The following is a 24656-nucleotide window of genomic DNA, read 5'->3' as shown; positions in this document are numbered from 1 at the left end:
TAAATCAAAGCTGATTAGAGCAGCCAGATGGAAACAACATAAAAATAAAAAGAGTGAGTGACAGAAGAAGTTGTTGTTCTCCTCATCCTAACAACGTTAAACAAGACTTACAGAGGCTCATCATATTCCCTTCATGTTATAGATTATCAGAATCAACTTGTATGCTTGTTTCAAGGCTCACGGGTATTCAGGAATCGTAACGTCTGGTTCCACGTCCACCATCTGTTTTATTTCTCGCACTAAATCAAGTTCTTGTTGCTTTAAAACAGAAAATACAAAAACAGAGCTTTGATTTATTTCATAAACTTAAGTAATATCCATCACCTACTAATCTCTTGAAGAAACTTAAACTAGACCACATGGTTCCCTGTCAGACTTAACATTTTACTTTTAAGCGCACAGTTGAACTCTCAGAGGTTTAATAGGAATTTATTTTGAAGCTGCTGGTGGTATTTATCAATATGCCTTTAGTTATTTTACGTCATTCCATCAGTGAGTCGAGGAGTTTAACACAAACATTATTTGCATTGTAGAAAAGACAGCAACAGAAACAAAGATGCTCTTTGAATGTGTTTTTAATGCCCTGAAGGGAGAATAAAATGTAGATTTTCTTGCATGGCAACCAGGCGCAGCGCTTCAATATGAAGTGTCTTGCTCAAGGACACTTTCACAGTAATTGGTGTTAATTAGTCAAATATATAGAAGGCTGTTAACAAAAAAAAAGCTCTCTCCAGACTTGATTTGCTGCCACAGTTAGGCATTTCGTAACAGTTTATGATCGACATCATTCATTTCAAGTCCCTCAGTAAAATATACGGCTGATGAAAATCTGGGCTTTTGCTTGGAATTCTTCAAAGTGTAGAGAAGGACGGAAAAATGGATTATTATTGTACGATTGGACTGACAGAGATAATGTGTACTATGCTGAACAAACCTGAAGAGTGAACACAGAGATTTAAAGAGAAACTAATGTGTTGACTTAAGTGTCAAAAAAACTAAGTACAAAACTGTCTTTTAAATAAAGATATTTACATTGGAAAAATGTGCTTATGCACCGCCCACTGAAAACACTTTGTTTTCCTCAGCATAACTGGGATGAAGACAAATATATAATTGATGGAAATCCCTCATTTAGTTAATGTCAGCCGCCGTGTTGAATAAATGATGGACCGGCGTTCCTTAAACGGACATTACTCTCCACTAGGGAGGATGCAAATGTGGCAGATATATTTCTGCTGTTGACTGAAGATATGAGGGAGTGTCCTGGAGCATTTTTGAAAGGGCAACATTCATCTTTTCTGCAGTGACACTGTCAGCAGCTGTATTGGGAACACGGAGAGAATATCAACAGGGATAAGGTTAATGAAGAATAAAAGTGATGATACAACACAGGGTGAACAAGCGGACCTTTTCAGCTGAATTTATTTGTTATTCCGAATTAATCATTTTAATTACAGGATGCTGATTTGTCGCGGAATTAATCATTCGGATTGGTCGTGGAAATAACTTTACGCAGCTTCGTCTGCTCAAGAACTTAGGGCTGCTTATCTTTAGCGCGATGAGTCACAGGAGCTGTCAATACACGTGGAGGCATCGCAACGGCGTTATCGGTGAAAACTGCCTCCCGTAATTGGATAAGTGCCCATCAGGTCTGTCTGGTAGCTTTTCTTTTTTAAAAGCAGATAAATGTTGTTTGGTTTTCCATTAAGAGAATGGTTAAGAGCGTTCCATTAGTTCAAAATGTAATCTTGACATAAGCAACGAAAGGCGAGATGTCTGACTTGCTAGGGAGGCTGAGCGCGAACAGACCACCGAACACGCTTCCACGCCAAGGTCCTTCTCAACAACTAGTAGTTAAAGAAGAACATGGCAGCCTTTCAGATAAAAACAGTCCAGAGCCAGAGTCCCCGATAGGACAGCTTTAATGTTGGCATAATAATTGCAGACTGAAATTCTAATAAAAACTAAATAATGTATGAGTTTACTTGTTCATTCTTGGGTAAACTTGACTGAAACGAGTGTCTTTACATGTCAAGAGTCACTGGCTAATGTTACTACTGTCATGGTTGAGGGTTTTTGTGCTTTTTACCAATATTACTGCCTCATGATCGATCACATGACTGCCAGTGTTCCAGTCAGCTAACTACCTCAATTCATTTCACGAGTCTCTATTGCCAAGTCATGCCTCTCTTTGTTTATTGCTTTGTTACTTTTTTGAAAATAAAATTTAAAAGCTGTTTTTACAGTCTTGAATAGTTTTGTTTTTTTCAACCACAATTCTTTATGTAATCCTTTTTTTTTTGTTAAATAATATTTCTTTTTATTGTTTTGTGTCAGCCCTGCAAACCTGCTCACAACTTCAGTAAAAGTATTTTTTTCTAAAACAAAACACATTTCAGGAAATATTATTGAAGTATTAATGTCTTAGTATTAATGTAGCCTGTTGCTCCTAAGCTTTGGAACGATCTTCCTCTCTCTTTGCGCTTGATGGATCTACTGACTCCTTTAAGAAACATCTTAAGACGTTTTTATTTGTTCAGGCTTTTCCTTGATTTTCTGGAACTCCTGATGTATTATCAGTTTTATCTTGACCTTTAAAGTATATATTTTATTGATTTTTGTTTTGATTGTTTAAGCGCTTTGTGACCCTGGTCTGGAAAAGCACTATACAAATAAAAATTACTTACTTGCTTACTTATTTTGCGGCTCACTAACCTAGGATTAGGCACCCAGCCCTTTCATGCAGACTGAAGCCAACATTCAGGACTTCTACCACTTTTATTCTCTCATCATTTTAACTGTTTATGTGCAGAAACGTATTTCCCTACATTCATGTTAATATTAAATCCTTGAATCCTTGCGTATTGTTCAGTTTACGTGACATTTAGAAGCTGAGAAACACATCTAAACTGCCCTAATCCTGCTTCTGTCTTAAATCCGAGAGGAAGCTAAATGTCAGGACTCATTTGTCTGGAAAAACTAGAGACTTCCACAGCTCGGGGAACATTAGCCCCGGCTCGGTTTCCCCCTCTTAACTTGTGAGATAAACGTCAGACCGAGGCCTTTTTGTTGATGTATTTGCACATCAAGAATGATTAACAGACGGTGAAGGCAGCTCCGAGGATTCTGATTGAACATCGTCGGGGAGGGAAGTCGTGAGATGAAAACTGTCTTTCATATTTACAGCGAGGAGGACATGGAAGATATGTTTCACTACAAAAGCTGCGCTCAAGTTTTCCATACGAGACATAAATCAGCATAAATGTGTTTATTCATAGGTCATTGCTGTGTCAGAACTTCTGATAACAAGCACGTTAGCTGCGCTCAACGCTATCACTTCTCACAAGTTATATTTCTACAATGGTTTGTCGGCGGCTTCTGTTTGTTGCACTGCAGAGTTCAGCCATTGTCCGACCGGCTCAGGTCTATTATCGGCGCCGACAGATTAGGGATGATCAATGGTGAGCGGCGAACATTAACCACCAACGTGAAGCCAACATCTAACACCTGCACGTGCTGAATCATTGAGATTTAAAAGAGCGGAGTCATTACAGATTAGACGAGGAGTTATTTTTCTGCTCCCACGAGTTCACCGATGTTATCAACGCCGCCGAATACAAAACTACTGTATCAGGCAGAAACGCACTGTTACCATTTATCTCACTCTCGCTGGCCTACAGAGGCATTTAACCAGCGCGAGGAGGCGAGCGGAGACAGCGAACCGTGAAGGTCAAGTTATAAACACGCTTTTCAATGAGCAGTCATGTACAGACACAGCCACGCTTGGTTACATGAAAAGGCTAAACTAAGACATCAATTGCTAAAAGTGTTTACATTTGAAGAGCAATCGAACTGGTCACATGACTGAGAAATATTCAGACTGTATTCGCAGATGAAAGACACAATATTTATAATTCTAATCATGCGTAGATTGTTTTTTTTTAAATTAATCTTTTTATTGGTAAATAATTGATGATTTTACAACTTGACATTTTGAAGGCTAAACAGAGCTTAATATTTGTGACGTTTTAAAAGCTTTAACCCTCATATCATTTCAGGGTCAAAGTGACCCGTAAGCCCGAAAACTTTTGTGTTTGTGGTATCTCTTGTTCTGTCTCTGGGTCAATTTGAACGACCTCCACCACTGCATATATATTTATGGAAGCCAGTGAGGTTGTTCATCGTGACCAAGAAACTGCACAAGGGATACTACAAATACATTTGTTTTGGGGCCTTCGGGTCACCTTGACCCAGAGACAACATAAGGTTTTCACCTTTTCACCAACTTATAGATACATTTGATTAATTCCACCTATGTATGACAGGATGTATGTTGACCAATAAAAAATATATTTAATAAAAATGCACCACTTGCTTTTACATAAGCCAGCATTGTTTTTTTTCCAGGTAACCAACATGCTTATCATTTAAAACAGTATTACTCTAATCGTCTTGCAAATACAAAGGACTTTTTCACACAGTCAGAATTAAAAGCATTTGTTGAGTTAATGTAGAATAGCAGCACATTTTTAATCAGGTTATTTTTGTCATGATACACAAAAGGTCTGCATGTTTTACACTTGCAATGTCACGGAAAGAGAAAGACCGTCGGTCTGAGAGCAGATTTCTCTCCCTGGAAACATTAAATGTTCTTTCTGGATCTTAAGTCAATATGGAAATGAATGAACTGCTCCCCCACTGCTGTAAGGCAGCTTTGTAGCTTGGCTGGTGGGTTCAAATAACAGCTGGAGGATATAAAAATAAAATTAAAAAAACGTTTCACACTGTAAAAACATCTTAAATAAACATGCAGACCTTTTGTTGTACGTGTACGTTTGGAAATTAAAAGACATTTTTAGTTTGTTTGTTAGTTCTGCCAATAACTGTTAAACACACTTTTTGTTTGCCCGACTAAACAAGAACACGCCTAACGTGGCTAAGGTTGGGTTGAAGGAGCCAAAAATCTGCGGTAGACTGAGAGGGAAGGTGGTCTACGGTGTCAGTGTGGGTTATTACGACTACGGCTAGTCAGCAGCCATACCTCGTATATTTCTGGTCGAGTCCAAGACGCCTGGAGGAAACAAAAAACAGCAACACATAGGAGATGAAAGCCTATATTTTTTATCATCATCTTTGATGATCTTGTGTGCGTCAAACCGAAAATGTTGTTTCACTGTCCCATTATATTGATGAGGTATCATGATACAGTATCTGCCACTAGATGGCACTCTCGTGATGCCAGATTTCTTTGAATTTGTAGATCAGAGCCATATATCATGGAGCAGAGAGTGACATCTAGTGACTTTTTAAATGAAAATACAGCATTTGCTGTTTCATGAATCCTCCTCAACACATCACTAGTATGTAGTAGATGTTCTGATGAATCTTCATGAAGCAGTGTCATTATTTTCAGAGTCCTCTAGATGGCGGTCTCTGCACTATTTTCCTTTGTTTTAAACAACTTTCCTAATGAAACATCACATCATTTTTAAACTGTTGGCGCCACCTACTGACCTCTAAACAACATGACACTGTTTCATGAAGCTTCATCAGACCTTACTACTATTAGTATGTAACGACCAATAATTGGTATTTGTCTTTCAGAATTAATATATTTATTAACCCCACCGTTCAATTTTTGTGAACGTCACCTCTTATTATATATTTAATAATATATATATATATTTATTATATATATATATATTATTACCTCTTCATAGACACCAGCTCAAATAAAAAGACAACTTGACAAAAAACAATCAGATTAAAAACACTATAAATTGCTGCTTTAAGCTTGTCAAATGTATTTTGGGTTTTACAATCAGACGACTGGATATGAGAGGATTTTGAAGATACCAATCATCCGGTGCACAGCGTGAGCGTCCCAGTTAAGCTAATGTAGCGGAAAAGAATAAACAGCGATAGTAATTACAAACACGCCATTACAGGAATGGTCATGAAAGCTAGAGCTCTTTTTTTTGTTGTGAAAACCTAGTGAGGAATAGTTCAGTTTATGAAGGCCCGTGAAAGCCAAGTGTTACATTATCTATGAATGGAGCAGCGAGGAGAGCGAGCACGAAATATGCGGAAAATGAACGATGATACATTCGAAATTAGTGACAGCGATTACTAAATGATCAGCGCAGCAGCGTCATCGCAGGCGCCACGCGACAGTGATAGATCGGATGTGCGGCGATGCTGACAGACGGTGAATGGAGGAAGATACAATTGAGAGTGGTGACAGCCAATCCCTGTCTTACAGGTGGAGATAAGATCCTGGAGCCGGTGAGGCAGCGATGAAAGGACTGCAAGCAGGCGGATGCTTCTGCCGATTGATGATGATAAATGAAGCTCTTTTGGTGACAAACTGGGGAAATTCAGTTGACGGTAATAACATCAGGCGTCAGATTAATATGATCCTTTGTGTGAAACAAGAGAGAGATGATGACACGTCATGAGGAAGAAACTTGTTTTGACTGGATTTTCTTCTTGAGAAGGTGAAAGTACTGACACCTTGTTTTTCTTACTTTTAGAATTTTTATTCAAGAATTATAGACCATTTATACTTTAGACTTCTGAATTAGTTAACGCCTCACCTGACTCCATCTATGCCGTCAACATTAACTTAAAATCATACTATTAAACTAGACATTTGGATATAATATTTATAATCGCTATCCATCAATTCTATTACCAGTTCAACCGTAAATATCTTTGTTTCTTTTTTCTCGTAGTGCCTTTATATGATATTTTTAAAAATAAAATGTATATAAAATTAAATATTACAGAATTTATTTACCACCAGTCTAAATGTAATTTCTTTATGATGAATTTTTGTACATATGTTTTCTTAAATATCTTTGTTTTATTATCTTTTTTCTTCTTTTCTTTTGCCTTTTATTCGTCCTTTTTATGGGTTATTGTTTTATACTTTTCGTAGTGCTTTTATAAAATATTTTTTAATAAAAAAATATAAGATAATAACAAATAAAATGAAATAAAAGGATGGCATAATATTACTTGTTTTGCATTTGTTGTATTTTGTTTTAAATGGGAAATATATTAAATATGCAACGTTTTTGAGATGAGCTTATTTTAAAATGTCCTTTCACATCATAAAAAAATCTCTTCTTTCTTCTTTTGGCTTGATGGCCCCTTATAACAGCCTCGGTATCTAATGTGGCCCCCGAGGAAATATAATTCCCTACTAAACCTTGGGATTGTTTGGATCTAAACTTGTATTCATATGAATCTAGGGCAAATACATTCCCTACACAAAGTTACTGTGTTGCACTTTAATGTCAGCAAAATGTGTTTTTAAGAGATTTAAAGTTTCACTAAATGAACCATGAAAAGGTGGTTTGATGGAGAAAAGGTCTGAGCATGTTTTATTTAAGCGAGGGAGGAAAAGAGTGACGGTTCTGAAGTGCAGATGAAGGACTGGAAACGCAGCGATGTCACATGACCCAAAAGAGAGACCCCTGGAGTGCGTTAGGCGGGGCGACGTCTTTTCATCGCAGCAAGTGTGAATCTGCAGGTGTGTTTGGATGTGACAGTCCCGGAAACATTTTCCTTTTTTTTTTCACATGCAAGGGTCACGTATGAACACTAGGACTCCGGAGTCAACAGTGAACATGTTAGAAATGTCACTTGCAGGGCAGTCAAGAGCTGTCTATTGATCACATGACCTCAGCTGTGAAAAGTAGGACATAACCAAAACTTTTTTATTAAAACTTCAGAAAAAAATAAATTCTCTGAATGTCTACTTTTTAACATCTCTGATAATTCACTGACAGATATTTTTGCTGAAACGATCAAATATATCTTCATATTGGAATGAAGAATGAGTAATTGGAACAACTTTACAACATTATTTTAGTTTGACAACAATATTGTAAAGGTAATTAAATTAAAAGGTAAGTTAAAATTAAAAAAAGAATAAAAAGCAATAGCAAGGCTGTTTTTGGATATTTTTTTCACTTCTACGATATACACTCAATAATAAAATATATGCTTATTGTTCTATTAAAGAGTCAGAAGATTATCTGTATAATACTTGTCTTTTTCTTTAAACCTAAAAAAGCTGATGCTGTTTTTTTCTTTATTTCCCTTAGTAGTTACTTATAAGCTTCCACACAATAACATGAAAAATAATGTGTAAAAAGTAAAGAAAATCGAACAGCCAAAAATCTATGAAAGCTTATTTCCCAGAGCTCAAAGGCTAACAATGAAAAAACTAATATATAGACAAATAAACAGTAAAACACTTGAGCTGAAGAAATAAAAAAATCAGTAATTTAGCGACTCCAACAAAAACAAATACATTTAATACTTGTTTCTTTCACATTTTGACTTCAATAATGACTAGTTACTGGAGGATTTCTCTTGTCAGTACCTGCTCTCCGTCGGTGAACTCCCTGTTTTCAAAGCTCCAGGAGATGGTGGGCGTCGGGTCACCGGACGCCTCACAGGTCATGGTGACTTCATCGTCGAACTCTGTGGCGCTCTGGTTGTTCAGATACGTCACCTTAGCTTGCACTGAACACACACAGAACATCTTTGATCAGAGGAAAATATGAGATATCATTGACAGACACGATCAAATCTATTGATTAACACAGAAGACTTCTACAGTAGATGTCAATGGAGGAAGAAGCAGAAGAAAGTAAGTAAGTAGTTAAGGTTATTTGTAAAGTGCCCTTCTAGACCAGGGTCACAAAGCGCCTTAACGATCAAAAACAGAATACACAGTTAAAATTTATATATTAAAAGGCCAAGACCCATAAGTCGCAGAAAATCAGGGGGTCAGATCACTGATGTAAGGAGAAGCCTGACCATGAATAGCTCTGAAAGTAAGAACCAGAATTTTAAAGTTGATCCTGAAAGAAACTGGCAGCTAGTGAAGAGTTTTAAGGATCGGCTAAATGTGAGTTCTTCTACTAGAGCATGTCAGAATTCTCACTACGGAGTTGTGACAGTGTTTTCTAGTTTGTAATTTAAGGTCCTGTACTCACAGTTCTGGTGGTTATTGGGGATCTAAACTATATTTTCATAGTTTTAATTATGAGTTCAACCAATCTTAAACCATTTCCTCACTGTTGAAACACATTTAAAAGGTTCTCCAAACAACAGTTTAACTTAAGCTTAGCTAGTTAATTGTTAAAACTAATATTCAAGAATTTTAAGTCTGTTTCAACTATTAATATTTAGGTTAAAACATTTAATCAAGTGAAAAACATTTTTATTGGTTGATAAATGGCATAGATGTTTGTTTTTAAGGTGCAAATTTGTCTGTACAGTACTACAATTAAATTCTGTTTATCTGGCAGCAAACAAATGAAATATAAAATAAAATAGGAGAAGAAAAAAACTGACATGTATTATATAAAAAGTATAAGCAAAATCCCATTTGGTCATGATAATTAATTTTAAATTAATAACTCAAATAAATTAACCTACTTTTAATCAATTAAAAACTTTAAAGATATCGATTTTTATTCACACTTTCCGTCTATGTGTTTCAGCTGATATCCACAGCGAATGTAGAAAATGTGTGAATAGAAATGACGTCCTCGGCGTAAACTTCTGCTACACTCCTTTTCATTTGAATTTATAATCCTATAAACACATGACTAAAGAAAGTGTGGGAGTGTATAATGAAAAATGGTGCGTTCGCCGCTGGCAGGGATCCCTCCGTGAGGACATGACTTGGAAGGGAGCAGCGGGTGGGAGTCACTAACCGTAACTCTGGCAGCACCAATTCAACTCCTGCCTTCAGCGAGACAATTACAGCGAGCACTCAGGACACCAGACGGTGGCAAACCTTCCGCCCCCCCCCCCCCCCCCCCCTCATTTGAATGGTAACTGTTTTACATTCGCACCCTGGCACAACTGTATGAATAAAGATGTCCAATAGGAGTGAGGACGTGGACGGATTAAACGGAACATCAACCGTTTATAATCCCCTGACAGTCAAACAGCTGAGGCCTCAAAAATAGCCTTTTCATGTGCAAAAATGATTCGACGTTCATGTCCACTTGATAAACACGTTCTCAGATGAGGAATAATTGGTTGCAGTTGCAGCTTGTTGGTTCCTCAAGATGCTGCGGTTGTCGGCGTACACCGGGTTATTATAAACTTGTTTTCTAAAAAAAACAGCTGCCTGGCGGCTGCTGGAAGCTGCGTTAATGGGCCTGGAGTTTTCCTGCTGTGACAGTGGAGAGTAAGAAACAAGATGAAAGAGGTTAAAGGGCTCCGTGGCGCTGCGTCGCACTGCTGTGCGGTTTTGAAAACGGTATCGCCGTCATAGACGAGCGCTTGGATTGTGATGATGTCGGGGAAATCTTAAAAATAAAGGTGGACTTTTAATGATGTGAACGAACACGGATAGTCAAACATCTTTTGAAACCTGATGATTAAAGCGAATAACTAGAAAGAACATATTTTAAAACGAGGTTCGAGCAAATCTACCATCTTGTGGAACTTATTTTCGCCGGAGCGTCCAGGGAAGCCCCGGCGAGGGGGGGGGAAAAAAAAGCTGCGATGTTTATTCCGTGTTGAGTTACGCACTCACCGAACACATTCAGGCTGACTTCATCCGCCTTCTCTCCAGCCTTGTTCTTGGCGACGCAAGTGTAATCTCCTTCGTCCACTTTTACGACGTCTTTTATGACCAGTTCCGAGCCGTCCTCGTTCAGGCTGTACTTATCTCCCGTTTCAAGGACGGCGTTGTTGCTGCAGAAGAAAAGAAAGAGGGGGAAGAAAGTACAGGTTTAGAAAAACATCTGGAGCTTCATGCATCGACTAGTAAGGTCTTGACTGACAAGGCGCGTCACAAAGGTTTAATCCTGACAGAAGCAGCTGCTGGACCATGCAAGTGTCCTCACTCATACCTGCTCTTTGAGAAGGTCATGCACTATCTTGATGACTTTTTTTTTTTTTATATTATTCGGGGCCTGACAGGTCTTCTTCATAAGTCTTTAAAGAAGTACTCTTGAAGTGGAGGCAGCCTTCAAGCTGCAGTCAGTCAGTGACAATCTAGGCAGCAGCTCAGGGAAACAAACACAAATAAAAACTTCATCCCACTTCTTCTTCATGGCTCCTCTCGTCTGTCAAACCAGGAACCTTCAAGTCTGCCTGGCCTCGGAAAAAAGCTCTAAATCAACTTGTTTTATTGTTTTTAGTGTGTGATCAATCTCAAAACTCTTTATTAATTCAGATAAATTGTCCCCTTTCTTTCACTCGTGGTCTTAAGGGTGAGTTCCAGGTAACTTTTGACCTTCTTTTCTTTCATGTTTACTATGAAAGAAGCTGAATGTTCCATTTTAAAAGCTGGAATGAAGTCACTACTTCTGCAGCGATATCACAAATGATTTGGAATCAAATTAAATACTGAAGAGAAAATCATCATCAGGGGTCTCAACCTCAGTAAATCTGGAAATATCCGAGATCATTTCTTGACTTCTTTGGTGAAACTTTTTTATCAAATTTAAGGCTGTTTAAAAAGAAAAAACTGTCCATTTTAAGCACTCAAAATGCCTGAAATTGTACTTTTTTTCACACGGACATCAAAGAACCCTGGGACGACAGGTTTGCAACCACTGATCTATGTTAAAAAAAACATTGCTATCGTGTATATCGATGTACTGACTAAGTATAATTATCTAAAAAATAAATAACATTTTCCCAGTCAAGATAGGGAGTCATAGGTCAGGGATTCTATCCATCACACAAGGAGAGGAGAGGAACACCCACTAGCTCCAGGTGACGGCGGGTTCAGGGAAGCCGTCGGCGTCGCAGGCCAGGAGCGTGGGGGTCCCGACGTCACCCGTGGCATTGACCTCCGACTGACGGGCACGGATGGTGGGAAGAACTGAAACACAAAAGTTGGGAATGTTCAAGAATAAGAACATGGAATTTTGTTATTATCAGTACTGTTGGATTGAAGTATTAGGAGTTGCATAATGTATCAGTTGTGGATGTCAATTTGAATCAATATTTTTTGCACACATTTTTACTGAATTTCCTAAATAGCCTCATGTTGAATTAGCATGATTCACAGTTCAACCGTTAACACAACATTTCATGAATTCCACAATTAAATTGATGCTCATGATAGTATTTAGTTTTTGTTTGTTTTGTGTCTTACGCAAAAAAATCATTCTATTCCGCAAATTCATCTCCATCTTGCATTTTTATTTACAAACCTGTTACGCTAACATGTTCTGATTATCACTGTATCTTTAAGTGGAATCACAAACAGCAGCTGACCTCACATAAACCATTGCAGGAGCCAAGGTTTAGGGCAGGTTAATACACAATTCCATACACAATTTGAAGAGAAACTGAGAGCATTTATAAGTATTCAAAAACATGTCTGAGAAGGTTTTCTGGAAAAAGTAATACTTACCATTCACCACGACCTTGATGGCTCTGAAGTCAAGTTCGCCGCGAGTCATGACCCGAGCCTCGCAGTTGTACATGCCCTCGTCTGTCTTTTTGATGCTGCGGATCTGCAGGTGGTTGTTGCTCAACAGACGCAACCTCACTGCGAGGAAAGAATAAATCACATTTTAAAAGACATTCTTCAAGCCTGTGAAACGCTGAATGACCAAAAGACAAACTGCAGTCACTGAGACAGGAAGTTAGGAAGCAGATAAGCATCCAAACCCTCAAAAGTGTGACACGAGGTCTACAGCAGCGCACACACACGTCGGAAAAACGTCATAAAAGCAGCACCTTTAATTAAAGAAGCAATAAACACACCGTAAAAGTGAAGCTGCTTTAACTGAATCCAGCTGCTTTTTCTCAACGTCTTCTAAGCAAAACCATTCCACAGGTTATTAAATTTAGACATGAATAATGAGCCAAGTTATCATTATTTTTCTACTGTCGCCCAGATTAAATGTGTATTTGCTATTTATAGCTTATTGCATGAACCTCCGACGTGGATGAAAGCCAAGTTAAACGTCTGTGAAATTGAGAAAGTGTTGCTGCTTTCATAATGTATTCCGTCAGCAGAAGCAACATTTATTTTACAGAGGTATTCCGGGTTTGTTTTTGCTCCGTGTTTCACTGTCGAACTCCCAAGAAGCCGCTTCTGCCGCCCGTGTGATACGTCTGAGATACGCTGACCCGACATGATCTGAATCTCCTGGCACGCGACCAGAGGGAAATCTTCTCCGATCTGATGAATGTCGTTTATTAGGACACTTTATTTCATCGAGAAATGCTTCTTCAATTCTGTTGATGTTCCCAATCAAAAAGTCACTACTTCGACTTTGTCGATGTGCTCATGACATCATTTTATTCTGTCAGTTTTTTTAAATAAAGGAATGTTTTTAAAAATAGGAAACATGAACAATTGTTGCTCCAGCTCAAGTAGGAACATTTAAACGTTGTATACTTACAAAGTATTACATTATTAAAAGACACAACACACAACAGGAGATATTTAAAAACAGTTATTGTATCTACTTCATGCTCAGGTGACATTTATCTTCCATTTTTGGGGCATCAATTAAATGCTTCCTGTCCTGGTCCTTCCATTTTGGTGACATTTAGCTACTTTTTTACTGACACAACTACCTTTTCAGGTGATATTTTGCAATTTTCTGTTCATTCCACTACTTCCTGATTGAGTGACATTCAGCAACTTCCTCTTGAGCGAAATTGTGATTTTGTGTCTCAAGGAAATGTGGTTACATCCTGTTGGAATGTCAGCATATTGTGACTCAGTAGATCATAGACAAATCATATTGAGGGAAACATTATTATTATTATTATTATTATTATTATTATTATTATTATTATAATCATCATCATCATCATCATCATCATCATCATCATTATTAATATTATTATTATTATTATTATTATTATTATTGTTATTATTATTATTATCATCATTATTAATATTAGTATTATTAGTATTATTGTATTATTATTATTATCATCATTATTATCATCATTATTAATATTATTATTAATTCTGTTGCCCATCACTTTCTGGAAGAAGAACATTTTAAATCTGCAGTTAAGCCCGTAACATCAGATATAAAAGTTGATTCTTTATTTTTATTTATTTCAAATGATTTAGAATCAGAAACTTTTATTCCCCCTGTTGTAAAAACACTTTTTGCAGTGTCAGTAGAGAATAATAGAAGGAAATAAGATAAGAAACAATAGGAAAACCAAACACTAAGGGAGCCATTCTGCGGTGCTCAATATTTGTGTAGTAAAGTGTGTGTTTATTATTAAAAGTGTTCATAAAAATACCAGTAAAACTTGTCAGCCGGTGGAAGACATACTATGCAGTTAGAGTTACTTAAGTACAAAAATAAACGTCGATTTTGGGAATTTTAAGGATGGAAGATCACAAGTTCCCCTACTGTGTGAGAAATAAAGGTTAAAACAAATGCTATTTGTATCATTCTTGATCTTGATGAAACCTTGGCTCGAAATGTATGTGTTACTGCACTAACTGAGCAACAAAATTCATCTTTTTCACGCCTTGAACTTTGACAAATAACTCATCTTTTCAAGTTTTTAATGAATGTTTGCACAAAGATAATATACAGTTTCCCAACAAAAGAGCTTGTTTTGCTCTGTGATGACCTTCCATTGAAAAACGCAGCTTCCTTTCAGAACACTTACATAAGCAGGTTTTTTTTTAGTCGCACTAAAAAAAATGAGCGGTTTCAGTAGTGGAAAAAAAAAGACATTCCTTGAAGTGAGTCCAAGTATAAAAGCTCACTTAACACAACAGTGTGGCGACTCCCGGCCCCCCCGCTGTCACACACCCAGGGGTTACAGTGAGGTTAAAAAGATCCAGTCCAGGCGTAAAACAAAACATACATTTCCTGCTTCCTCTCCCACTATTTCACACGTCGAAGCTGGACGAATATGGTCATGATTACAGAAATCACCAGCTGCGATAATTCATTCACGAAGCTTCATGACTACAGTAGTTACGACTCTTGTTGTCTTGGCGAGTCAGTCGGCTGAAGCTTTACGAGGATACTAAAATATAATATTGACTTTTATTGTGCGACACTTGACACGTTGTTTGAAGAAAACAAGGCTGCTCTGATCATGTTTTCAGGGCTGTATGTGTCAAATAAATGTGTTTTTATGTCATAAATATGTCTTCACGACTGCACTAGTGGTGGGACTCAACCAGTTCAAGTACACAAAAAGAACACAACAACTACACAACTCTTGATTAGGACGAAATGCAAGTCAAGGTGTGCTCTAGCTTGCATACGATGGAACATTTCTTTGTCTGAGAACATTTTGTTCTCTGGTTCTTCCTGCTGCGAGTGTCTGAGGAATTCCCACTGAGAAGAATAGATCGACCACTTTCCCTCATTGAATGAGTCTAGATTCAAGCAGGTAATGAAAATCACTCCATGATTCGATTGTTGTCCTCATTATCATTTTAATAAGCCTTGGAAAAACTAAAAACCTCTCTTATCTAAAGGAAAACACCCTGAAGAGGAACATCATTTGATTTTGGATGAACTCACCGTCTTTCTTGTAGTTGATCATGGACCCTTTATACTGCCAATAGACGATTGGCTGCGGTGAACTGACCACATTGCAGATGATCTCGGCGTCATCACCCTCGTTGAACTCCTGCGGACTGGGAACATCCTGGAACGTGATCTTTTCTGCGGGGAGACGAGCTCATGAGAATGAAGCCAACCCCCACCATATGGGGAGAAAAGACACTTTTTGTCGCCATCTTGGCAACTCAAGCTTTTTCTGTTTGCGTCTCTGGAAAACTTACGGAAGATTTCCACCAGGACGGTGGCCTCGGCCTCCTCATCTCCGTTCTTGGCCACACACTTGTAGAAGCCGGCGCTGTCCAAGCTGGCGTGGTATATGGTGAGCACGGAGGTGAGTTCAGTGCGCGTCACCAGAATATCTTGCCGGTTGGGGTTGATCTTCTCCCCTCTGGGGTCGTACCAGTCTATGTCTTTAACATCTCCGACCACTGCAACAACAACAAGACAAAAGTCACTGGGATAGTTCTACAAGTCTTAAAATGTTTTGCTCATCTGACACTGTTAATCTATATTTTGGCTGTAAATCTTCACTTTGATAATGCGACTGATTTATTCTTTCTTTTTTATCTTAACAACTGATCAAAGGTGGTCGTATTTAAAGCCAACGTTGAATCATATATTCTAACTTATTGATGTATTGTAGGGAATATAACAGCAACTTTTCTACCATTGAATATAAAAAGATGAAAGTTAAACCACATTCATATTTTATAACAATGAATGCGAGCTGGGGAATTTCCTTTCTTTTCTTTCCTTTTTTCGCAAAACGCATTTTGACTTTCTATTAAGTTAAGAAGAGTCTAGAAAAGAAGTCATGTTGCAACATCAGAAAAAAATGGTTTCTTATGAGAATATAAAGTCAATGTTTTGATAAATATAAACTTATGCATGATTCATATCCTAAGTTCGAATGGATTGGATGATTCAAAACTGAAGGACAGACCTCAATCATTTCCATACGTGTGGAGATTTCTAACATTCTATTTTTTAATTACAATTATATCTAACTCACACAGGGTTTAACACAGTTTAAACAGTTTAAAAAAGAAATCAGTTTAACAGATCAAATCTCAGGCCAAACATAAAGTATATACACAAAACTCCTACTAAATATTATTTGTCAAACACAAAGTACACCATGCCTTATACACGCTGCATGGTACCGCTTTCATCCATGAAAAAAAATGTTTGTTGGACATAATATTTCTCATTGAAGAAACAACTTCCCATGTTAACCAAATTGAATCTAAAAACAAAACATGTTTTTATAAATAAATGTAACCAGATATTTGCATTTAATGTAAACACATTTTAATAATGTGTTTTGCAGCCTTTATAAAGGTGAATTAATGGCAATTTTTTAGATTCATTTTGACTTTTAAGACTTTTCAAGGATCCCTGCAAACTGTGCAAAAATGATTAGTATAACTGTGATATTATCTTCTATTCATGGAGGCTCGATTTATTAAATACCTCCGAGTTCGACCAAAAAACTATTCCATCAGTTTTACTGTTATTGGTAGTGATGGTCTGATCACAGTGTCATGTTGTTTAGAGGTCAGTAGGTGGCGTCATCAGTTTAAAAAATGATGTGATGTTTTATGAACATTTGTTCAAAACAAAGGAAAATGGTGCAGAGACCGCCATCTAGTGGACTCTGAAAATAATGACACTGCTTCATGAAGCTTCATAAGCATCACTAGGTATGGGAAGTCTCTGAATAATTGTTGACATAAATATATATATTTTTTAAAACACTGGCATATGCTGGCTATTGGAAAAAAACTATTTCTTGAAGGAGACCTCCTGAGGGATCAATAAAGTTTTACCTTACTTTATATATTAGGTCAATATAAACAATAATGTACTTTATACTGAGTCAACCATCAGGTGGGCCTTCGGCATTGAGCTTGACAGATTTGAGCTACATTATTAGACACATATTTTTTATTATGTTCCATGATACAGTTTCTTCATTTTCCAAGGCCACAACATTGCACTTCACTTAATTAATTTTGGCTCTGAATCACTCATTAAATGAAACATAACCTCCTTGGCAGAGGTACTTAGAAAAACATACAGTCATTTGCTGATTCAACAGAAACATAAGTAGTTGAAGAAAAAATGCAGCAGATGTTGTGGATTTTTTTTAATGACATTATGATAGATATGAGGTTTTTTAGCGCCATAACACAGTAGCATATTCTCCACCTGTGAAGTCTCGCGTTTAATGCAGGTTATATTTAGACTTTGCAGGAGTCTAAACAAAACTCAGCAGTACATCCGAGGGATAAAAGAAATCCCTCTGAGCACAGTAACACATATTGCATATTTAATAAAGCAGCCGGCCTTGTGGGTCTGTTAAAGGCTTCCAAGGAGAGGAACGTCCACAGAGAAGTGCACTTACTCTGATGTGGTACTGGACAGAAAATGGACGGGTACTTGAGTGACTATCATGTGACTCCAGTGAAGATTTGAAAAGCTTTTATGTCTGTTAATATCCTCACAGATTTGTACACTTCTGTTTTTAAGTGTTTCAAAAGCATTAGACGAGAAGCCAAAATCTTTTGAGTAATTGTTGACAACCATAATATTTGTTCCTCAAGAATAAATCTCATAGAAATTAATTATTTGACGGAAAAATCAGATATCTAATATAAATAAATAATTTGTAATATAATTAAAATGATCTTGTAGAAAAAATAAAATCTAATAGAAATAAATAATCAGAAAAAAAATTAATCTATTACAAAGTTTCTCTTCTCAAGACAAAATAAAAGCCAGTAAATGACAGACCTTGACAATGATATCAGGTAAAGGTAGAAGCGTGTGCTTCACAAAACTCACCCTCGCACAGGAAAAACTTGGAATCTCCGATGCTGATGACTCCTTGAGTCGGGGTTATTTCGACCTGAATGGCAGCTGGACAGAGAAAAGGAGACAACACCAAACACACATTAGTCTTGTTCCAGCGAGCTGCCTGTTGACAACAAGGGCTGCGGCACAATAACAATAAGGCTCAAAATCGAATTGCTTTGCCGTCTAAAAGCAGGAATCATTTCTCAGCTGGATGCACTATGAATGAAAAAAAAGGGTCTTTTCAAGCTTACAGGACTGCAACGCTAACATGAGCAGGTTTCCAATGAGCCGGCATCCAATTTTGGGGAAATATTGCTACTCAAGACAACAAACTTCAGGTCGTACATATACTCAGGTGACTGACTTGAATCATTATTCCTTAACTTAATAAAAAAATATTGTTTCTTTAACCCTTGTGTTATCAAAGGGTCAAGGCCCGGAAAAAAAAGAAGGTATCTCTTTTGTTGAACGACCTCCATGGCTTCTATAAATACATATTTAGTATTGGAGGTCGTTTACCTTGACCCAGAGACAACACAAAGGATACCACAAACACATTTGATTTAGGGCCTTTGGGTCACCTTGACCCTGAGATAACACAAGGTTTAAATCCTCTTCAAAGAAAGTATTTCAATGCTATGCCACAAGTTTTAGCTAATGTTGTTCTCCCTTAATTCATCATTCTAAATGTAAATCAGTCAGTCATTTATTATGAAGTTAAAATTCTCATTTTTGTTTATTTAATTGTTATGAAGCTTCATGAAGCAGTGTCATGTTGCTAAGAGGTCAGTAGGTGGCGCCATCAGTTTAAAAAGTATGTGATTTTTCCGTTAGAACAGTTGTTCAAAACAAAGGGAAATAATGCAGAGACCGCCATCTAGTGGACTCTGAAAATAATGACACTGCTTCATGAAGCTTCATCAGACCAACCCTAGTTAAAATGTGTCCGATTACTTTTTAAATTAATTATTTTTAGTAGAATATGCAATATTTAAAAGAGCTATAATGAGGATTCAAAGAGGTCTCCTTCACACTCAACCAGACACATGTTCAACATCTAAACATGAGCTTATTTAAAATGTGACCACAGAACATAAGGCTCTTATACTGGCAAACAAACAAATTTACATCATAAATATGGAGATATAATTACATCATGATAACTACACAAAATAAAGAAATGAAACAGAGCTGAATCCTTACATCATTTCACTGTGTTTAAATTAAACACAAGCAGGATCACCTCAACATGTTCTCATTTGAAGGTGCGATGATAAAAAAAGATGATCGTAAAGATTCAGGTGACATGGTTGGTGCGTTCGTGACGAACACAGTGCAGACACACATACTGAGCTGTGATCCGGAGCGTGAAGACTGAAGAGTGAAATTCTGATTCGGCTCACACGGAGATTCAGGCGCCAATATGCAGAGACTAGTCTTGTATATAAAGACAAAAAATGATCATCGTACCATTGCGAGACATTAGGATTCAACAATAAAAAAACAAACGAATAAAAGAAGTACTTTTAAATTCCTTCTACTTTTTCTAGAATTAAATAAATAAACTCTAGTTTTTACTGTCTGTGTTTATGTCATGACGGGAGGAAAGATCCGATCACAATATTATGAAGAATAATACTTCCCCATCATAAATGTTTTTGTTTTGTTAAACATTTATTGTTGTCTAGACAGTGACGGAGGCTTCTGTTGGCAGGTTTTTTATCTCACAGCTTATTCTAAACACAATTTTTTAGTTTACGGTCTGTAAACTGTTTTTTAAAAAGACTTTCTAATGGTTGTCTAATATTATGGTATCTGCTTTCCTCTATTTCTTACCTTCACAATGATTTAGTTTATTTTATTTATTCATTTCTAAATGATATTTTCAACCTTGGTTTGCCCAACACCTTCTGTTGCCATGGCCACTCTCCTGTTTTCTCTTCTTTCTTTGTGGTTAAGAATCAAAATGTCTTGTTAGTTGAATGCCACGGTTCAATTGTACTGGATAGAGACGGCGAACGCAACAGTGTCCAATTTTGGTCTTGCGAAAACCCTCGACGAGAGGAAGAGCGAGGAGCAAAACAACCAAAAAAACATTGTCTTTGGTATAAAACAACATTCCTACCCTATCTAACCTTTGAGAGGGTTATTGCACAACTTCACCGCAAGAGCCCTGAGGACAAACAAAACCACATCCACCACCAGCGTTTTAGCTCTCGAGGCAGATATAAAGCAAACACAAGATCACTTTTCTTCTGGCAAACCTGATACAACTGAACGTACAAGTCCTGCTCACATCATAATGACACAAGATATTATCAGGAATTTAATGTTTCACTGTCAAGAGGTGAATATTTCTATATTCAAAGTGCATCACAAACCTATGACATTAGATAACTCTCGTAGAAAGTGTTGAGTAGAGAACAGAAAGAAGTACTTGACATAGCCAAGTGAGATTAGATAAAGGATGAAGCTATCAGAGTCATGTCACCATCTAACATCAATCCATTACTCGCTCGCTCACATCGCTCTTTAAAGATGCAAAAGACACTTCCTCGACTCTAAAGAGTCCTTCTTCACACACTGGAGCCACTTCTTAGGACATCGAGTGGCACTTTTGCTATTAGGATGCTGTTGCAATGAATAACAAACTGTATTATCAGTTTTAATTGACAGCTGTCAGATGGAAAAAACGTTTTAGTGATCCAATGGTCGGAGCTTACAACACAGTAAGTGGTTCACTTTCAGGCTTTTGGACGACTGGTCCATTCAGCTGGAACTTCTGTGACAGTGTCAATAAAGTTTTAATTTACGTACACCGAAGCCATAAAATACAAAGTCAGGGGCGCAACAGGCATAAATAAAATATTTATAATAAAAAGAATAATGTGATGACGTACCAGTTTCGGTGAGTCCGGAGTAGCTTTTATGAGACCAGATCCAATATAACTAGTTACAGTATAAGTCCACTGGCATCGTCTCCTTGTTCATTTAAAGTTGTATTGTTTGTTTTTTTATTGAGATATAAATATTTTAAATTGGAATTTACAGAGTTGATACTTTGTAAGTAAAATGAGAATGTAAGAGGCACAAGTTTTGGAGACCAAAGAGAGGACAAGAGACATGTTAAAAAAAATAGTTTTAAAGATAGAGTAAAACAGAGTTAAAGGGCAACTAATGTGAAAACCCAACTTTTCTGACTCACTCACATGTTTCAAATGTTAAAGTCTTCCTCTCCAAGATGCAGCAAGTCTCTCATAATGATGATGTTATTACTTTAACAGTGGCTTCACTACTCCTCCAGCCAGCTGTGGTCACGCCCCGATTTGTTTATACAACGAGTCCCTTGAAGGGGTATATATAGGTGTGTAATTTTTCAATGAAAAGGGAGTTTTGTACAAACAAACAAATACTGATGAGTACAATAGAGTCCAAGATCACTTTAAGAGACACTTAAATGTGCATGATTGGGAAATAGGGAAAATATATCCATGAAAATATATCTTTGTTATTTTCAAATCAACAACATAAGCAGTATTATAACAGCACGATCGGATTCAGAAACTTTTATTGCCAGTGGTGCCACAAGGGAAATGAGAAATTTTGTTATCCGCCAATTTAAATTTAAGTCCAGATTAAATTTTTCAACACCGATCTGTAAAACTTTCAAAAAGGTAACTGAACAGAAGACAAACAAATCACGTGTAATCCAATTGAAATAATGAAACAAAGGTCGGAAGGTTTTAAAATGGTGCAGTTGTAACTCAAAGGAATGTTAGGGAGGAGAGCTTGAGGAACATTTGAAGTCCAAAGCTCAAGGTCAGTGTGTTGCATCACAAGGAAGGGGAACGGAGAGTTTCTGGCCGATAAAGTTGATGTTTGCCTCTCCAGTGACCTCATCGTTCAGATCTGCTTCTCGCTGTTATTAATCCTGATTAACTCATAACGTGTTGATGTGGCAGCTCTTGTTACAAACACAAAAGGGATCTTGATAAACACTTGAAATATTGTTTCCGCGTCAACATTATTAAGGAGACGTTTTTATGTGTTTATATTTCGCACAAGGGCGTCATTACTTGGTTTTTCAGTTCGGGGTCTGAGCCAGCCTCCATCACATCTTGAATCAGGAGGTCTGCATGCGTAATTGGAGCCTGGCAGCCGGTGATGACTGGCCACGTTACAAGAAGGTCTCAACAGTCAGCTGATGGTGCTTAGCATTCAAGTCATGTCAGTCCAAACACACACTGCGCCGGGGCAGGCAGCTCCGAGTGGGTCCAGACTGGGATGTCGTATTGGCTTAGAAAGCAAATGTCTGCGGATGTAGAGCTAGAGGAGAATGAGATTAACCTTTCTGTAGCCGAGCTTCAACTTTTCTCGTCGAGCATGTAAATTTGATTGTTGAGTGCAGCTGCTTTTAAACCGAGGAGACTTGAGAAAGGTCAAGTCGGCAGTGGAGAGGATTCCTACCTGATCCGGAGACACTAATTCTAACATCTACATCCTGTCAAATCTGAAACAAATTTCCCCAAAGAAACGTCTCTTTTATCTCCTCCTCTCTAAATTGGATGGACAGGCCTCCCATTAATTCCCACCAAGCAAGGTCCTGATATTCCATGAATTAATTAATGAGATATTATGAGCCGATTTTGATGTAAAAGTAATGATATTCCCTTTGAATATTTTAACAGTCTTCACTGGAGAGTCCACAGGTTCTTTGGCTGCTGCGTTATATATTTCCTTGTAATCATTTTTTTCTGCATGACTAGCCTTTTATTCCTGTGAGTTCATCAAGCAAATTAATTATTCTTAAGTATTAAGATAACAGCCACAACATGCATGGATACACACACTTCTATATCATTCCAAGACATCATCGACGTGACTTTTAATGGTGCTGTGAAGCCAATTGTAGCTACAAACAGAACAAATTAAAGTTAGATTCTATGAAGCCGCAGGATTTCTAATGGTTTTGTTTGTCTCCAAATTACGACTCTTTGAAAGCGATATATATTTTTTTCTTTTTCCATCTTAGTATATGTGAAAATTGAAGTGCAAAAATCAAGCGATATGAGTGGGAGCCTATTTGACACATTGTGTCAGGGTTCTATTTATATATCGACCGACAAACACATCGACACACTACACATTCTCTTTTTGTTTCCTAGGAAATTAGAATCTTTTGTTTAGTTGACGAAATGGTAGTAATCTACAAGCAGCAGACACTATTTCAGTATATTTGATCAAATAAATGTGTGTTTGTGGGGCGTTCATGTGTAGTTTTAATAAGATAATCCGTGTATTACAGACATTATCCTGGATATGCTACATGATATATCTTGGGAAATACATGCAGATACTGTGAAGATAGTTTTAGTGTTTAAGTGGCTCAGTAATATATTATCAATATTTACATAGCTGAGCTCTTCAGATGACAAATGTTGATCTTGTGATATCTTAAAAGTGGGTTGCAGAAGGGAAGATATATTTGCTTGCCCAGATAAAACCGGAAAAATGCTGGAAAAATGCCCTGCTAACTGTGCCAGTCCCATCATGCATCATGTGGTTGATGGTGTAAGATCCTGTAATTTAGCTTTTCGCTAACTTTGTCTTTTTGGAATTATTCTTGTGGTTCTATGACACGTTGGCACGAAATCTTTGACTTTAAGGGCAGAACAAAATCTTATGATCTTATGTTTGTCATGCTTCCCTTTTATTGTGGTTTTATTTTGTATAGTAACTTCCTGTTTTACTACCTTTCTTCCCACATGAACCAGCCTAATGGCGCACGGCCGCAGCTTACCAGAAATTAGAAGCAGCAAATCAACTGTTCCAGACCATTGTGCCGGATCAGAGGGTTTCATGTGGTTAATGGTTGCTTTTCTTCCAGGTTGTTTTTGTGTTTTTCTTTAGTTAGTATTTTTGTCTCGCTGCCTTAGTTACCTCAGTATTTTAGTTGTTGTTTGTTCCTAGCTTGTGTTTTGACCTCTATGATTTCTTTTCTGTTGTTTCCAGGTTCCCTGTCATTTCTTTGCTTCTTTTGGACATTTTGAGAGATATTGGACTTGTTGTTTATTGTTTTATATTTATTCGATTGTTTTTTGGACACGTTGTTATTAAACTATTAAACTCTTCTGTTTTTTGTCTGGGTGTTTTTTTCTTCACTTGCACCTCGGTTTCGCTCCGTACGAACCGTGACAATTTGGCTTTTTTGGGGGGATAAATCGACTG

At 37.3% G+C, this 24656-nt stretch overlaps 1 protein-coding gene across 5 annotated transcripts in view; it reads right to left on the bottom strand.

The window, feature by feature from the left end:
- The window catches only part of LOC148066454 (neural cell adhesion molecule 1-like), a 194986-nt gene that overhangs the window by 45097 nt on the left and 125233 nt on the right, over positions 1-24656 (bottom strand). For 3 of the 5 annotated variants that reach the window (XM_087807120.1, XM_087807122.1, XM_087807123.1), the window contains exons 2-9: positions 18417-18491; positions 15791-15997; positions 15528-15671; positions 12410-12547; positions 11755-11872; positions 10574-10734; positions 8396-8538; positions 5042-5071 (exon numbers count right to left, since the gene is read on the bottom strand). In XM_087807120.1, coding sequence (XP_087663246.1) covers positions 5042-5071; positions 8396-8538; positions 10574-10734; positions 11755-11872; positions 12410-12547; positions 15528-15671; positions 15791-15997; positions 18417-18491 — 1016 coding nt within the window. The remainder of the gene's footprint in view (positions 1-5041; positions 5072-8395; positions 8539-10573; positions 10735-11754; positions 11873-12409; positions 12548-15527; positions 15672-15790; positions 15998-18416; positions 18492-24656) is intronic. The other 2 variants (XM_087807121.1, XM_087807124.1) reach the window with 1 other exon arrangement.

This window comes from Callionymus lyra, chromosome 14 (genome assembly GCF_982586985.1).
Source record: "Callionymus lyra chromosome 14, fCalLyr1.hap1.1, whole genome shotgun sequence".
NCBI classification, from domain to species: domain Eukaryota; kingdom Metazoa; phylum Chordata; class Actinopteri; order Syngnathiformes; family Callionymidae; genus Callionymus; species Callionymus lyra.
This window is presented reverse-complemented; position numbering and strand designations above follow the sequence as displayed.